Consider the following 18,490-nt stretch of genomic DNA (forward strand, 5'->3'; position numbering starts at 1 on the left):
CCAGTTCCTAATATTCTCTGTGCTAAGTAAGTAAGTAGGTAGGTTGGTCATACAGAAAGTCCTACCCTAAGCTCTCTCCGATGTGCTGATGTGATTGTCTTATTTAAAGGTTCCACTCAAGTGTTGGTTTGGTTTTTTTTCAGAAAAAAAAATACCCATGGGGCTCTTTTTGAACAGAGGTGTGTGTTCCATGGTGACTTTCTATTATATAGGAAAGCATTTGGAAGTTCTAGCTCAGCTTTAAAAGGTACCTTGTGACTTGCTAAGCTCTTTATTACATCCTTTAGCTGACTACAGTAGATTGTCAAAGGGATCAGATTAGCATGTGAGAGTGGAAGGAATGGATCAATTTCCTTATGGTGTGGAATTTATATAGATAGCATCAGAAGTAGTACATACACATTCAGAGTACATACATATACATACATATGCATATATATACATATGTGCATGTATATATCCCCCTATATAGATACTGGGTAATTTAGAAAATGTAATTTAAAAGAAATATCATGATCACCTCATAGAACACTGTAACTTCTTAAAGATAGATTCCTATTGTGATTCCACATTCACATTAAGCAGACGCCTGAAAACGCAAGTCACTGTAATCTCATTTGATGCATTCTCCAACAGATGTTGCGTCTTGGTGTGCGGCTGTGTTTTAAATGCTTTCTTTCTTTCAATATTCATTAAGAAGTATTTTCTTCTTGTCTCTAATAAGAGCCACAACTGTTTCTTCTTGTTCTATCAAGGCAACTACCTCAGAGTCTTACTTTAAAAATGATAGCATAACAGAATGGGACGGATGGAATGGGCTCCAGTAACATCTTACATTTGCGTATGAAACAAGTTTTTCCAAGAATTGTACAGAGATGTCAGAGAAAATGTCATAAAACCTTGTAGCAATCTTATGGGGAAAAAAGGAAGTACAGATGTATGACTTTCACTTCAAAAATGTTGGCTTTCATTTAAAAATATGTAAAAATGTCCCAGGTAATCTGGAGAACTGGGATCCGAGGATACTTTGAAGCCAGCCTGGACAGGAAAATCAGAAAAGAAAAGAAAAAAGAAAGAAAAAAAGAGACTTCCCAGGGTCAATCTCCAGGCCCTGAGTTTAAGCCACAACACCTATATAAAAACAAATAAATAAGTAACTGGTTTCCTTTTATCATGTACACTTGAAACTTTGTCGTCATGAATAATTGATTTACTAGATGTTTCTATTATGAAATAGTCTCCACTAGTCTTTAATCTTAAAATTAAATCACAAAATTTTAAATTAAAACAGAAATACTTAGGAAGCTATGTATTTCAGTTTATATCAATTGGTTTAAAGTTAATTCCTGGGAGAATTCTTTCCTTGGGGTTGAATTTTCAATTTTGCAGATATTTTGAGACAGCAAAACTACATTGAATAATCTAGCTCAAAGCACATTTTAGGGATGAGAAAGAATACTGATAACTATGGAAAATAAGATTGATTTTATTTCATAATTTAAAATCAGTTTTAATAATTGTTGACCTGCTGGGTGCCAATGACTCCTATCTATAATCCTAGCTAACCAGGAGGCTGAGTTCTGAAGACTACAGTCAAAGCTAGTCCAGGCAGGAAAGTCTGTGAAACCCTTATCTCCGGTTAACCATCAAAAAGTGGGAGTAGAGCTGTGGCTCAAGTGGTAGAACACTAGTTTTGAGCAAAATAACTCAAAGACCACACCCAGCTTCTGAGTTTAAGCCCCAGGATTGGCACACCTAGGACAAACAAAATGATTGACCTGGATATTAGCAGAAATATACGGAGATGCCTTCCAAAATTACCACATTCCTTGTCACAATTGTGGTATTATTGGATTTCTGTAATGGAAGAGAGATGTGTATAAGTGGAAAACTATTCTTCATCATTTTAGAATAGCTGGTGTTCAGTGAATTCAAGTACATAACCCAGGTTGATATATCTAGAGAACCAGACTCACTCACGGAATATTTACGAAGAGCTTACCACATGCCAGGCAGTCTTCTAAAGGATAGAATAACAAGCTGTCTCTAACTCATGATGGGGTTATATTCTGATAAACCCATGGCCAATTAGAAATTATTGTAAATTGGTGATGCATGGAATTGACTGAACGTTCTGAACATGGCAGCTGGGTAACACAGCACAGTGGAGAGTGTGCTGCTTGCGTCTGTGGTCACAGGGTGACAGAGGGTCATAGGGTGAGTGGGACCTGTGCTTACAGCCTGTGGCCCAGCACCAGAGACACTTGCCTAGGAAAATGTCCAAATTAGCACTTTCAAGTATGGTTCTCCTGAATGCAAGGGCTTTTGTGCCATTGTAAAATCAAAACCTGTTTGTTAAATCATCTGAAATAAGGGACAGTCTATATCCTTACAACTTTTTACTTCTTAGGAGAGGAGACTGAGACACTATGTGGGTAACTGGCCTGATGCCCAGCTTTTAGGAGATCAGAGATGGGATGCGTAGACAGTCCGACCACAAAATCTATGTTCTTGCTTGCTCTATGATACTTCCTCTAGAAGCCAGGACTGTAAATCAGACATCCAAAGCTCCAAATACTATCCGGGTTACATATGTGACATATAATGATCAACAGTACCCCAAATATGAGACAGTGGCCCACATTTCCTAAGATAATGAAGCACACTTTTACTAACTTACATGTTTAAGCTGCTATCTATAGAGGTTACTAAGTTTAGAAGGAATATTATAATTATATTGTTTAAACAAGACCCAGAGAAACAGAGGTGACATAGTTTCCCTCATTTGTGGTAGCTAAAATATGCCTATAAATCTATAGGTAAACATGTTGGACAGTATGCAAGTGATTACAAATGAATTAGCTGAAGTATAATAGACTATAGAGAGCTCAACTAGTCCACACTTTTAGAAATATGAGGTCACAGTCCAACAAAATAAACACCAAGACCTGGGTACTTGCAAGATGAGGGTTGGGGCCAAGGGGAGAGAGGTAGATGAATGAAGGGGGAAGGTAGAGAAAATATAGTCAAGAATTCAATGTATATACCACAGAACTCAGGGGTGCACAGGGGGGCGGAGAATGTTGAAGGGGTGACATTGATCAAGATGCATTGTATTCACAATCTGCTTTGTTAAATGCACCTACTCTGTACAACTACATAAGGATTGTAAAAGAATGTTTAAAGAATATATAAATAACCTAGGTTATTTTGTACTCTTAGCTTTAGAAATGCTTTTGTTTGCATTCCTTCACATGCAGCTCTAACATCGATGTCTCTGTCATGTGTTTGTGAATCATCAAACACATTTTCATAGAACTGTATTCACTACCTCATTATTTCTTTTGGATTGGGATTTTTTTTCTACATTAAATTTCATGTCACTGGGAGTTCTCAGACATAAAATTCCTGGGAGAATATTGTTGGGCACCTGTTTTTGTTTTTTTGTTTCGTTTTGTTTTTTAGTTTTCTGCAAGGTATATGTTCAGTAACTCCACATTATGAAGACATAACCTGTGCCTTGTTTGGGAAAGTTTTACTACCATAGTATTTGTAACTGTAAGATTTAACCTCCAAAGTTATTGCTGAGTTTAATCTCATCTCTCTTTTTTGTCAACTGAAGCTAGTGACATTGACCTAGTCCTTCAAATGCTCTATCAACCAAGTCACCTACTAAGAGCCAACCTCTGAAGTAGGTAGTGTTGCTTACATTTTAAGAGAAGCAAGATGGAGCATGGTGGCATGATTTACTCACGATATAAGGCACAGAACGAACGCCCCCAGTCTCGTTCAGAGCAAGCTTTCTGAGCTCCCACGCTGTGTGACCAGTATGTCTACCCTCCCAATGCCCCTTATCACAGAGTCACTGTGGGAGTTGCTTGCAGATTGTGTTCAGTAGCATTTGTCATGGTGCCAAGCACGTGTGAAGCTCTCTGGGAATGAGAGGCAGCCTCTTTGCTTGGGTCCCAATAGCCAGCAATCTTCTAGGTCACTGTCCAGCTACAAGGGTCCATTGCAGGTGGCACTGTGGCTCCTTGGGGACCCTCTCCCATCCCAAGGTTTCCGTCAGCCCTGGAATATTGTGTACAGGACATCTGTAATAGTATATCTGACGGGATGCTATAGTTGCGTTTGAGTGCTCCACAATGGGTGCAGCTGACTTAAAGGAACACGCATGAGCCTAGTCAAATGTTCATAGGGGAAAAGGTCCTGGACTTTTGTAGTAATACCTATAATATAAAATTGCCATTCAAAGCACAATTTTAAAAGAAAATATCATTGTTAAAAATACTGAAAAAGGCTAGGCAACAGTAGCTCACACCTATAATCCTAGCTCCTCAGGAAGGTAAGATCTGAGGATCCCGGTTCAAAGCCAGCCGAGGCAGGAAAGTCTATAAGACTCTTATCTCCAATAGAAAATACTCTGAAAAGGCCAGTAGTGACAAAATGTGGCTTAAGTGGTAGAGTGCTAACCTTGAACACAAAGAGACCCAGGGATAGCATCCAAACCCTGAGTTCAAGCTCCAGGACTGGGAAAAACAAACACACAAACAAAAACCTGAAAACACATGTAACGTGATTTTTTTTTCCCAGTGCAACAAAAATGTAAAGAAAGAAATGTTACAAGTTTGGTAGATGAAAATATATATTGTATCTTGGTTTCGTTCCAACTCTAATGGTTATAAAACACAAGGTGATCTCTAGAAATGGAGCTCCAGTGCAGATGTGGTGATGTATGTAGGTGATGTATGTGCATGGGTGTGTATGGATATATATGTATGTACATACATGTGTGTATGTGTGTAGGCATATGTTATGTATGTGTGTTTGTGTGTATCATCTAGCTCTGACTATAGATGTACAAGACCTATAGATCATGCTTGCTGTTTGATGTTTTATTTTTATCTTTCTGTTCTTTTTTAATATTAAAAATTCAGGCTCTGGAAGCAGATATTTAAGGCCCTGCTACTTACCAAGTCTGAGATGATTACATTTTATTAGACATAATACTCTCCCCTACATATTGGTGATAGTAATATTTGAAAATATATCTATGATGTATGAATAAGTCAAATGATAGTAAAATACTTCTCAGATTGGCTATCACATCGAATAGTGCTTCTGAAAATACTCACATATGGAAAGATCATAAAATTGGATTTTCCTCAGGAGAGAGCCTTCAGGTTATTACTTTTTAAAACATGTGGACAAAGAAAATGTAAAAGAAGAAACATTTCCTTCTGAGTGATGTAGTTATCTTTACTGAATTAAGAATGAACTTCATTATATTTGGGGGCCCATTTCTACTGTAGACTACTGAAGTGTATCAATTGATGATTAACATTAAATATTCAAAATAATAGCTGGAATTAAAGTGAATAGAAATCACAGTTTATGTTCATATATGGCAGAGCCAACTGTCAACAAGACTCCGTTAATCTAGAGTCCAATTCTGTAGTAATTAAGTTTCCACAGAAAAATAGACTAACCTGTTCATTTTAATCTGATTAGAATAATAGACCAATTGCCGTGGACAATAACAGTGATTGATGGTCCCTGTGTAAATCAATTTTGTGATGAAGAAGAAATGTTCACAGGCATTTTTCTGTTAAGCTTTCTGCTCTACCACTCAGAATAGCGGGAAATACTTTATGTAAGGCCTTCAGTATGCATGACTCTTGAATATTGTATTTGGGGATTGGGAATTGGACATTTGTATTATAGATGTCCTTGAGATCCAGGTTGTGAAACTGTTATTTCAGAGAACCAAAACCAAAACTGAAGTGTGTGTTTCTGGTGATAATCAACAATAAATCCAACTCTGTACATTAAAGGGAAACACCATGGTGAAAATACTCTCTTTGATGCATCAATTGTGTAGGAAACCCCAAAGAGACTCCTGGGAAGGAAGTATTTCAGAATACACCATTGCTTATCTGACAGCTAACTGATTTTAATTTAAGAATAAGACTGCATTTGCATAGTAATTTTACAGTACAGAGGATTTTATTTGCATTGTTCTCCATGCATACTTGAAAGGCAAGAAAGGAAAGAATTAAAGAATTATTTGCCAAGTTTTGATTGATAGGAAATTTTTTAAATTGAGATTAAATGACTTTGTAAAGCTATTCTTCTTGTCATACAAAAGAATATGGACCGAAATCAAAGCACTTCACCATTGCTGTGAGGAACTGTCTTATACAGTATGCCCTAAGTTCCAAATGGAAGGTCCAAATATAGGAGTTAGTGAACACACATTCAATTTTTACAGCAGTGTAGAAGGCAGAGGTGAGGGTTGGGTGGAGACAAGAAAGGGCAGAAAGCTATCAGAAAGGTTCTTCAATACAGAGTTCTCTCCTATGGTCAAGTGGATTTGATCCATCTGTCCTACTGTCCTTCACTTTCCTGGCACTTCCAGGCAGATTAGCATCCCACGTCATTGCCATGTGTGAAGCGTGCTTGTAACAAACAACCAGGGAGAATTTGCCCCGCTGGCAACTCAGTGATGGAGGAACGCCAGTGGTGGGCGTGTTTAAGGTGAAGCAGATTTGCAGAATGATCCACCGATGTTAAAGTAAACTTAACAAGAATAAAATGTGATGGACTGGACTTGTTTCTAAGCCCATTGATTGCATTTGACCACTCTAGAACCGCAATTCCAGCGCTGCTCTTCCAAGCTGCCGTGGTAGTCTACCATCAATCTGGCCGATCTTAACTCCCAGAGAAAATGACAGCTTCCTTCTGCAGAGCCCTTGCTTGGGCTCGTTCATGTTGTTACACATGCTATATACTAGGCACTGTTTGCAATGTGAGGATTTTTGGCAGACAAATTTTCTGACCTCAGCGAGCTTATCACCATAGGGTACAGGAGAGAAAATAAGCAATGAAGTAGGCAGTGAACACCACTCAATTTGGCAAATGAGAGTTTCTATGAGGAGAAAACAAACCAAGGGTATAAAAAGAGTATGGTCAGAGGAGAGAGGAAAACACTATTTCGCATGAGGTGGTTAGAAATGGCTTCTGTGATGAATGACATATATAGAGACCTGAGTTGAGGGAACAAAACCACACAGACAATTCCCAGAAGGTGAGCCAGATGGCTTTCTGGACACCTTCTGGACACTTCTCACTCACCATGGTGCCGTTAGCCAGTGCTGTGAGGAGGAACCTGAGAATCCATGGAAAGCCATTGAAAGGGAAATGCTGTGAACCTAATTGAGTGTTTTAAAAAAGGATAACACTACATTTATAGAGAGAATAGGCTCTAAGTAGAAACAACAGAAGCAAAGAAACCAGTGAGTGAGGGTTGAAATATTCTAGACCATATGGCCCAACAAAATGTGCTGAAATCAGTTGAATAGCAGAGTAACAGGGTTGGAGAGCAAGAGTGGGCAGGCGGTCACGCTGGTTCCAGTGCGATGTATGCATGTGTGAAAGACCATGAGGAAACCTCTGAACAACTGACATACAGTTAAAATGACAGAACTGGTAAAAACAGGTCCTGCCTGGGGTGGAGAGGTCCTGGAGGGAATGAGGAGGACAAACTGAGAGGGTGAAGGAGGGTAAATTAGGGCAAAACAATATACCTACATTTGCGAAATGGACCACGGAAGCTTGCTGGGACTGGTTTGGGAAGGTCGAATGGGGAGATGCAGAGAGTGCTACGGGAGGTTAGGCTGTTCAAGGGGCATCGTGTGCATGCTATGGACATGTCCACATGAATCAGCTGTGTACAACTCACGGAGGCTCAAAAAATGTGAAAAAGGAACATTTTCGACCAAATATTTGTACATTTTTACACTAGTTATTCTCTCTGTCTCTCTGTATGTGTAGAAAAAAGATAAGTATTCTATGAATATAAACCTGTGCCTGATCTATTTATAATTTGGGAATTACCTTGTGTTGGTTACTTTTTTTTTTTTTTTTTTTTTTTTTTTGGCCAGTCCTGGGGCTTGGACTCAGGGCCTGAGCACTGTCCCTGGCTTCTTTTTGCTCAAGGCTAGCACTCTGCCCCTTGAGCCACAGCGCCGCCTCTGGCCATTTTCTGTATATGTGGTGCTGGGGAATCGAACCCAGGGCCTCATGTATATGAGGCAGGCACTCTTGCCACTAGGCCATATCCCCAGCCCGTGTTGGTTACTTTTAAATGATTTGTAAAATAATGAAGAGGGGTGGAATGCAGTCAAGAGAGAACAGAGCCAAGAATCCAATGTATTTCCTACAAAATTAAGAAGAGTAAGAGAAGGTTTTGGTAGGAGAAAATGGGTGAGAATGTTGAAAGAGGTGTCATTGATTGTGATGCAAGCTATTCATAAACTGCTTTGTTCAATGCCAACTCCCTTGTACAACTTCTTAAGGACAATAAAGTAAAGAAATCAATCAGTAAACTAAATATGTGTTCAGCATTGTACCTTAAAATTTGAAAGCACTAAAGAAACAGCCTAGGAGAAAATGATTTGTATAAATATGAGTAAACAAATAGCTTCTAAGCTACCACAGGCTTCAATATCTTGTATTAGTGTTCTATTTCATAGTACACCAATCACTCCTTAGTATTTTTTTCTCAAAAGGACTGTCCGGTCATAGTCCAGGCTTTTGTGACCATGGGATCTCCTAGAAAACAGAATTGACTTATTGCAGGTCAGAAGACACCGAGACAAGTGAGCTTGACTGTGTTTCCATACAGCTCTCCATGGATGCTTTCCCTAAATATTATTCCTTTTCACTTCTTTTCCATCATTCAGCAATGAGAAAAACATTTTTTACTTCCCAGTCTATGTAAAAATGAATGGCTCCAAGCCGGATATAGTCCACTGACTCTGCCTTTCAGACTCTTGGCAGAAGAATTAGGAGTTTACGTTCTTCACCCGTGAGTCACTCATTTACTCTGCTTCTATTTCAGGTGTGTTTACTTGCTAATCCTCTATCTTTTGTGGAACTGATGTGTATGTGTATGCTCAAAGTGCTTCCATCTATGGGTTCTAGTGTGGAACTCACATTTGAAGTCTGGAGCAGACTGGAATAAAACCCATTTTTGGCCTTTACCACAACATAGGTTTAGCAAAGTCAAGTCAAGGTTATTGTGGTTCTCTTGGACTTCTCTCTCCTTTAGTATTTCCTAAATTCTTTCTAGGTATTTAGTTTTAAATGTATCTTCTTTGTTTCTCCCTTCATATTCTTATCATTTTTTTAAATTGAGCACAAACTCAGAAAATCTTTGAACTTTTGACTGCCTAGTAAAGGAATCAATGGAAAATAATGTTTTCAAATATCCTCATGCTAGGAAACAATGAAATTTTGTTGGAAAAAGAGAATATTGTTGGCTTATTTTGTAGGTTTTATTTGTTGAATGATAACATGCTTTGTTATAGAGATGTCTTCTTTTAAACGATCAGATAATTGTCATATTAGTTCCCATGATCATTAGTGTGCTAATAAGCATATATGACTACACACACATATTCTCACTTTTTGGTAGTGCTTAATTTCTATAAATTGTACTTTCCAGATATGACTACTGAAAGTAACTAGACTCCCCAAAATAATAATAAAATTAATATTTTACAAATCAAGAGAGACATTACATTAAAAAAAACTGTAAAATATTTTCTTACCTCCAAGTGGGATCTAGGAAATCTAACCAGAAAATAAGTTATTAACATAGTTTGTCATCACCTCATAAATGATTCCATTCAAGCCATTCTTTTTCCCAAATACATCATTCTAACTCTGTTTCTCTACTTGGCTGAGCTATGTTATGCTCTTCCCATGGAAGAAAGAGCCAGTTATGATATGAAAGAAACATCAGATAATATAAGTTAGAAAAAGCACAGCATTTTCCTTGATGAAAACATATGGCTTTTACTTCTAATCCACAAACTCTATTGATAGATATTAAAATTTGTGCTCATTGTCAAGTGCAAGTAGTGAGTTGGGATCCTATCTGTAATCCTAGCTTTTTGAGATATGGAAGACAGGGGACTGAGGTAGAAACCAGCCTGGGCAGAAAAGTCTAAGAGATGCTCTGTCCAGTTAACCATCAAAAACCTGGAAGCACGGCTCACGGGGTAGGGGACCAGCCAATCAGGCAAGCTAGGCAGGTGTGAGGACTGGGCTCCAGCCCTGATATCACACACACACACACACACACACACACACACACACACGTACATTCCTCTTGTCTAGTGAAAAGTCTGTGCCATTTCACCAGGAACACCCTGTGTGGCTGTAATCAATAGTCATTAATATGTTCTCTAGTGGACAACAACTCCGAGTACATTTCAAGTGTCTCACTCAAGTAAGGGAGATGATGATTAATTTGGTCTCCTTCCTCTGCCTTATAGGCATATGTCCAAACATCCACCCCTTTGTACTCCATGAATGTAATACAATTATGATTTGTCAACCAATGACATTGTTTGAATTCCATTTTGCTAGACCTTTATAAGCAAAGCAGCTGACTTCTGTTTCGTGCCCACCAGGGTCTGGACTGAACGATGGCCAATGGCATGAGGTTCGCTTCCTCGCCAAGGAAAACTTCGCTGTTCTCACCATTGATGGTGATGAAGCGTCGGCTGTCAGAACAAATAGTCCTCTGCAGGTGAAAACTGGGGAGAAGTACTTCTTTGGAGGTAAGAACATCATTGTTTATTGGTTAACTAAAACTCTAAATGGAAAATAAAATTTCTGAGCTGTGTGCCAGTAGCTCTTGCCTGTCATCCTAGCTACTCTGGAGGCTGAAATCTGAGTTCAAAGCCAGCCTGGGCAGAAAACTCCCGCTGAGGCTCTTATTTCCAATTAACCACTCAAAAATCTGGAAGTGGTGCTGTGGTTCAAGGTGGTAAAGTGCTAGCCTTGAGCAAAAGTGCTCAGGGACAGTGCCCAGGCCCCAAGTTCAAGTCTCATAACTGGCAGAAAAAAAAATACTAATAAGTAGAAGAAGAAAAGAAAAGAAAATTTCTGGGCAATTTCAATATGATTACATACTTAAATGTAATAAACTCATTAGATAGTAGGATAAAACAAGCAAGCCATATGTGATTCAGCTGAAAGTTTTTGTTTCTTCATTCTAATGGTATAATTATGATGTTCAAATATTCGTCTATCAGTTCAAGTTTTAAAACTCTAATGTATGAGAGTTTTGAATTTGTTTGTTCTTATATTTCTGCCCCAAAGAGTCAGTTCCTTGGACTCTACATTGATCTCATTCCTTTGTAAAAATGAATTACTCCAAAGTTTATTTGCTTAGAATAGCAAACTTCTATTTCAGAATGTGTCTGAGTCAGAAATTGAGGTGTGGCTCACCTCCCTGACGTTAACTCCGGGTGGCTTGTGAGGTTGCACTCAGTATGCTATCTATGGCTATGTTGTTGGAGATTGGACGGAATTAAAAGCTATACTTCCAACAAGGCTCACCTGTCCAGCCCTAGACTGGGCATCCAGTGTCCCAGAAGGCTGAAGGCATTAATGATTTGGGGACCAGGATGGTGGTAGGAGATGAATAATTAGGAAATGGAGCCCTGTGAACAGTGCCTAGGCCACTGTGGTATGTCCTTTAGGACTGTGGGGCTCTGGCCTCTGCTTTCTGTTGGCTTCCTGCCCCCATGAGATGAGCAATGCCTTCCATCACAGGTTCTTTGTTACTGCTGTCTAGAACCATCTTGATACTCCCACTCCCATGCCCACAGAGGCCTGAAAGCTATTACTCTGCCTGGATGTGGCCTGGGAGTTCTGAAACTGTGAGCTAAAGTCAACCTCTTCTCTTCTGTACAAGTATCTCGGGTGTTTTGTTATAGAGAGTGAACTGATATGTTCTATTGACATCTGGGGCTGGCTGCTGGCTGGATTCCTCAGTTCTCCTCCAAGTGATCTATATCTGCAAATCCTCTTCTTATGGTAGGCACAGGCACTGCTATTGGTGTTGGGAGACTGGAGGGATGGAGAGAGAAGAGAACATAGCAGTGACTCTCTCAATCTTGCCCACATCTCAAAAAAAGGTATTACACCTTAGTGGGAAGGCCAAGAACCAGGGATTAATAGGAGTCATGAAATGCCTGCCTACTATGGACCACCTGAAACCAGAAGTGATGGTGTCGCTAATATCTTGGTTATTAAGCAATGAAATGGTTAGTAAAGAAGACACCCAGTAAATTCTACTTGGTATAAAAGAGTGGGTATCAACAACCTCGTCTAATTCCTTAGTGAAGAAATGCTTCTTGCCATAATTTTATTTTTTTATTCCAAATGCAATATGGAGATATATTTCATAAAGGTGCTAGGTGAATAGTTTAATTCAGTATATCTTTCCATTCAGTTATCATCTTATTGAAAATCATGTGATATACATCACAACCTTACAGAAAGCTTTGGTTTAAAAAAATTAGTATATATGTACATATGTTTGCCTCTGAAGAGATTTATTGATATTCCTCTATCTCTTCGTTTCTATAAACCTGTATGAATGTAATACTAGGTGCAACTTGGTCCTTTCTAGTCATGAGAGTACACTTACATAAGCACCATTACTCATCTGTCTTGTTTCCTACTTTATCCTCCAAGGTCCTAGAACGTATCCCTGGAATGGAAGTGGTGACTGATAAATATTCATGAGCGAATTAGCCAGTTCCATAATAGGGAAGATAAACATTTTATTCTAAACTGACTGGAGGAAACAGAATCCCTGGGTGCTTCCCGGACTGGGAGCCACCGAGTCTGTCTCCACTGCCCATCAATGATTCCTTCTCCCACAGACCTTTCTTAGGGACAACACAATCTGGAGTCCTGACCTCCTTAAGTTCCCCATGGTCTTGTTGTGGGAGCCTAAGATTACATGAGTTTCAATAAGTATTTGATGAGTCAGTGAAAAATCAGAAAAGACATCTTCTTAGTGAATGGAGGTAGGCAGATAAAGACCAGAAGAAAGGGGAAAAAATTTCAATAGTCAAACTCATTTATTCCAAAAGCACATTTCAACATGCTGGAGTTTTAGCCAAGAGCTCTCCTCATTGTTTTCACAGTGAATTGATCACAGTTGTCAGTCGGATGGCTGTTGACATTCTCTACTTGTCTCTTGACCAGCATCTCGCTGGCCATGGGTGAGCTCACTGGAGCCCTAAGGCAGAGGCCATCCATCTCGATCTAGATGGGTGAGCAAATAACTGTTGCCACACACTTGTGGTGTTGAGTTGATCGGCTCGAGGGCTTTGGGGTGTGCTCTGTGTGATTGTTTTACAGATGTTAGTTTTCAAATATAGCAGTCAGGAGGCTATTGACCTCCACTTGGGTCTGTGGTCTGCCGTTGAGATGTGTATCAACAAATGATCATGCTGCGTTTGGGATGCAATTCTCATTTCAGAATCCTCAGAGTGCTTACACATCACAAAAGAACATGGAAGCTTTCAAACTCGGTCCTTATTACAGAACATTCAGATGCAGGATGCTGACAAAATTCCCAAGTGATTTGTGTCATTAATGGTCTGGGCAACAGAATTACATGGGTCGACCTGAGCCCCTTATTCAGAGTTTGATTCTTTTCCAAAGATAGCATCAGTCTAGAAAAGCTTGAGATGCAGGAGAATCAGCTGCCTCCTGATAGCTTTGCTGCATGTAAGGAGGAGGTCACAGTGTTAGACCAAAATATCACACCCATCCCCAATATGGTTACTCTACCCATTTCTGCTTGTTATTCATCTATTCAACTTACTGAATATCAAACTGGATTATCTTTCATGAAATGACTGAATTGGTAACTAATATAAAGGTTAGATACATGGTAGAAAGGAGACCTCAATAGTGCTGTTAAGTATATTAGGCAACTCAGCTCTGATTGAAGATGGTCTGAGGACCCAGAGAGGTCAATGCTACACTTTGCAATGGCCTCTGGGGGCTGGAACTCCTTGCAGACCTTGTGTCTGCTGTTTGCTTATGAGAGGGGCCTCTTCTTGCCTGGCAAATGCTCTGTTCAGAGTCACTGCTTCAGGAACACTTGATTGAAGGTGCAGCGAGTCAGAGAGTTGAGCTGAGACTTTGCTGCGCTCCAGGTCATTAGTATGTTCGCAGCATCATCGTGTTTCCTTGCTAATAAGTGTACATTTAATGAATGCCTGGATACACACAAGACCGAATCCTGAGACCTCCAGGACTGCTCCCTGGGCTGCTGATTAGAATGTGAGCTGCCTGTGAAACATTGCAACTGCGGCTACGGCACCCAGGCCTGAGCATTCGCGCCTGTGCAACTCCACACTGTCTGTCCTGAAAAATTTTCAAGTCGACTACAGATATTCTCATGATTCCATCTTAAGAAAAACCAACAGAACAGAAAGAATCGACTTTGTCTGAAATCTAAGCTTTGGAATTGGTGCACACCTGGTTCGTACTGTAGCTTACTTACTTAGTGGATTGGATCCTTTCGTAATTTATCTTATTTTGTCCTACTATTAAATGGCCACAAAAGGGAAAGGATGCTATTCTTAAAAATAAGACAATATCATATGTTCCCCTGAACAGTGCATAGCATACCCTGAAGCCTGGAGTTTGATTCTGGCAGCTCCTAAATGCTCAGCATTCAATTAGTTTCTCCAGGGAGGTTAAGGGTAATATGTCCATTTATCCCTACAGGAGCCCTGATCAACATCATTGCTGGGATTCTCCCTCCTCCGTCTCCCCATCCCAAAGCACCCAGCAAGCTTCTAGATTCCATGGTCCAGCGGGTCTGTTCTTAAACTTTTCAGACCACTGTGCAGCTAAACGCTGCTTATTAACTCTTCCATTACTGAAAAGTACTCTTATTTTGTTAGTCTCTAAAAGAGAAAGGGGGGAAGGAGGGAGAGAAGGAGGAAGGAAGGAAGGAAGGAAGGGAGGGAGGGAGGGAGGGAGGGAGGGAGGGAGGGAGGGAGGGAGGGAGGGAGGGAGGGAGGGAGGGAGGGAGGGAGGGAGGGAGGGAGAAAGGGACTCCCTGCACTCTGAAAGCCCTAAGTAAAGGGGTCCTGTTCTCAGTCTTGTCTGCACTCTCTGTCTGGAAGTGAGTTCCTGGGCACACATCTTCCTCTGCAGCTGCAAGCTCAGCGATTTCTACCATGGTGTGTCTCCCTGTTCTTCCCTGGGAATCCCAGGATGAGGTTCGGTTATGTTTACCAACACTCTTGTTCAGATGTTTAGCACTAAACACTCCACTTTGTTGCAGCTGAGGGACGTGGAGAATGAGAGAAAGACTGATCACTTGAGTCGTTCCTTCAGCCAAAGAGTTTGTAGTTGCTTTCTAATGTATTCACTGTCTCTCAGCTGCAGTTTCTTTAGCCAAACGCCATTACTGTTTTTTAAATTTGTCTTGAAGTAGTTGTACAAGGGAGGTGCTTTCGAACAAAACAGTGTATGAGTATGATAAATACATCTTGGTCTATGCCACTTCTTCCATGACCCCATCCCCCTTCAACCCACCCCTTCCCTTGTGTTTATTAATTTTGTGGTAGGTACAATGCTTTCTTGACTGCATTCTCCCTTCATTGTGTACCTCTCTCTCTTTGGCCTCATCCTCCCCCTCCTCCACCCTCGCAAGTACCCATTTCTTGGTGCTTATTTTGTTGAGAGGTTTTATTTGAAAGGAAAAAAAGCTGCAGTAAACAGCTCCCAAGTTGGTTTTGTTAAAAGCAGAGCCCTAAGGGACATGGGGGGGGGGGGGGGAGGAGAGGAGGAAGAAGTTTCCGAGGCAGCATGAAGGTGTGGAGAGTCACAACCCCCTGCAGTTGTTAGTGTAAACTCACCCACTGTATGGTCATCTGGCCCACGGGCCCCCTTCGCACAACACCATGGTGAGTGGCTGAGACCACAGAACTTGAAGTTTCCCGGTTCAGAGGGATGGGAATCGCAGACCAAGTGTGTGCGAAGGGCATTCTCGGCGGCCTGCAGGCAGCTGTTTTATTGTCATCTCACAGGATATGGTGTCGCAGGAAGGAAAGACGGAGAGGGAGAAGGAGACAAAGAACACGGGTACCCTCAAATCTGTTCACAAAGGAGGCTAACCATTGCGAAGGCTCCACTCTCAAGACCCAAATGTCTCTCAAAGGTTCTACCTCCCTTATAGCATCCCATTGAAGGTGAAGGTTTCAAAATATGTAAAATACAAACATATAGTCTATAACAAAAGCCCTTCAGTTCTCACTGAGTTAGAGCATGAACTTAAGTATCTAAATAAATCAGCATGCAAACAGCTGGTAGATCCATTAAGTCCCTGTCAGTAGCTCTCTACCAAGACTATTAGGTGGGTTATTTCAGGTCTTGCAAACTTTACAAGGCTCCATTCCAAGCTTCCAAATGGGTTCCCAGAAACCCTGAGATGACCATCCCATCCCTACAAGACCCTTGTGGAGTTCACTGTGGACCCACTGTCCAGGCTTCTGAGGCGAGCACTCTTGCCACTAGGCCATATTCCTAGCCCTGTCCAGGCTTCTGAGGGGCCAGCTTGTCTATAGTTGTACCCAAGTAAAACTACTGTTTGGAAATGTACTTTCTAGTTCTTTTGGCTGCCTGCCCAAAGAAAGAAAGCTAGAAATGCTTTATCAAATGATGTGATGTGTAAGAGGATGTATCTTTTCAGTGATCTGAACATGGACTCGTAAACAAACTTCTTGGAGGTTTGCATTCATTTTCTATGGCTGACACAACAAAGTATCACTAACTAAGTGGTTTAAGACAACAGAAATCTATTCTTCCAATGTTATTTTGGAGGGCCGCAGGACTACGTTCTCCCTGAAAACTCTGAGGAAAACCATTTGACTCAAGGAGCCTGATGGATGCATTGCTTCTGTCTTCAGTCATCTATCCTGAGTCTTTAAGTCCAAATTTTCCTCTTCTGACAAGGACACCAACTGCGGGTCAAGGACCAGCCTGAGCATCCTCAACTCTTCTTCCTTGGAATAGTTCTATAGCAGCCCCATCTCCCAGCGATGCCAATTTATCTCTTTTTGGAGGAAGCAAACCAGCCCATGACGAGGGAATATACTATTTTTTTTTCTCCAATTAAAACCTCCCACATTTCTGGAAGAGGATTTAGATTCCTGATTTTTTTTTCTATTGATTTTCAAAGATGGATCTTTCAGGATTTAGCCAACTGAATAGAAATGCGAGGAAGTAGCCATCTAATAGAAACGGGAAGAGGGCAGAGCAGTGGCTGCCCAGTGAGTGACCGCAGAGCAGCGGCCGGCAAGCGCACAGCAATCTCGAGGATGCTGCAACGCGAGACGGACACACACTGCCGTTGGCCAAATTTCCAAGCACCATTTTCTGACCTCTGAGTATAGGATTGCAAAGAAATCAATACATTTATTTTTAAAATTCCATGCCCAGACACATCTGAGAAGTCAACTCTGATAAATTCTGGAATCCGTGTGTATAAGACAAGCACAGAAAAAGTGCTGAACACCAGAAAAGACATTATTGGATAGGAAGCACAGATGTGTATGTGGAATGGACATTGGGGATGAGAAGAGAAGAGTTCACAGCTGCCTTGGACAGCAAGCAGAGGGAGGGGCCAGGCCTAAGGACGTAGAAACCCCATCTGTCTTCACTGCTTTAGCTGACCTGAAAAATTTCAGGAACGAAAGAGTTTCAAATGTGAATGTGCCACAGTGAGAAGCTTCCATTAGCAAATAAATGAAAGCATCAGAAACTTCACTTGAAGATAAGCATTCTAAGAATTCGATAATCTCATAAAGTGCTCTGACAATCTCTCTCACTTCTCTTTCGGGTGTAGCATCCTTCCTCAGTAATCTGACTAGGGACGGAATGTGGTTTAGTGGTAGAGTACTTGCCTAGAGTGCATGAAGCCCTGGGTTTCAGAGCTATGACAGGCTTCCCCGGAGGATAGTCCAGAATATACAGCAATAAGGAGAGCTGAAAAGAACATCTTTGGGGCCCCTCATGGATGTATGTGTTTGATTTCCTGGCAGTCAGAAATTTCTGCACATGTCCCACTTAAATGCAAGGCTGGGCATGAAAGGGTCTTATAAGAAATACCTTCAAAAGAAAACGGATATGGTCACTGCCTTGAGAACTTAAGTCCTTAAATTCTGACTGTAATTAGATCAGTGTTCAATTTTCTTTTTTACTAGTTGAAATAATAGCCAATCGTTTCTTTTTATCTTCCTGTAAGCCCGCTTTTCCAAATCCTTATGTTTGGCTTCCAGATATTCTTTGAGGCTCTGTCTTTCCATTGAATTTTTCTATTGTAGAACTGAGATCTACTTTTATTCATTTACACCCCAAAAGGGATCTTCATACAACTCAGGTGTTTTAGTAGTGCAATATAGTAAGATCAAAATTGATGTGTAATCTCTATCCTCATAGAACTTAATGGATTCTGCTCTTACAGCTCCCTTGTCTTTTGGAAATTTATCATTTGACATTATCCTGTGATTATCTTATTAAGGTGTATTTACTCTAATTTCTACATTGGAAAGCCTCTGCTTTGGGACTTTTACTTTTTGTTCTTACTTTT

General features: G+C 40.6%; 1 protein-coding gene across 1 annotated transcript in view; it reads left to right on the plus strand.

The window, feature by feature from the left end:
• Positions 1-18,490, plus strand: part of Cntnap2 (contactin associated protein 2) — a 1,597,185-nt gene that overhangs the window by 799,719 nt on the left and 778,976 nt on the right. Inside the window, exon 9 of the mRNA XM_048340407.1 lies at positions 10,482-10,631. Within this exon, the coding sequence (XP_048196364.1) occupies positions 10,482-10,631 (150 nt within the window). The remainder of the gene's footprint in view (positions 1-10,481; positions 10,632-18,490) is intronic.

Source organism: Perognathus longimembris, chromosome 2 (assembly GCF_023159225.1).
Source record: "Perognathus longimembris pacificus isolate PPM17 chromosome 2, ASM2315922v1, whole genome shotgun sequence".
Lineage (NCBI taxonomy): Eukaryota > Metazoa > Chordata > Mammalia > Rodentia > Heteromyidae > Perognathus > Perognathus longimembris.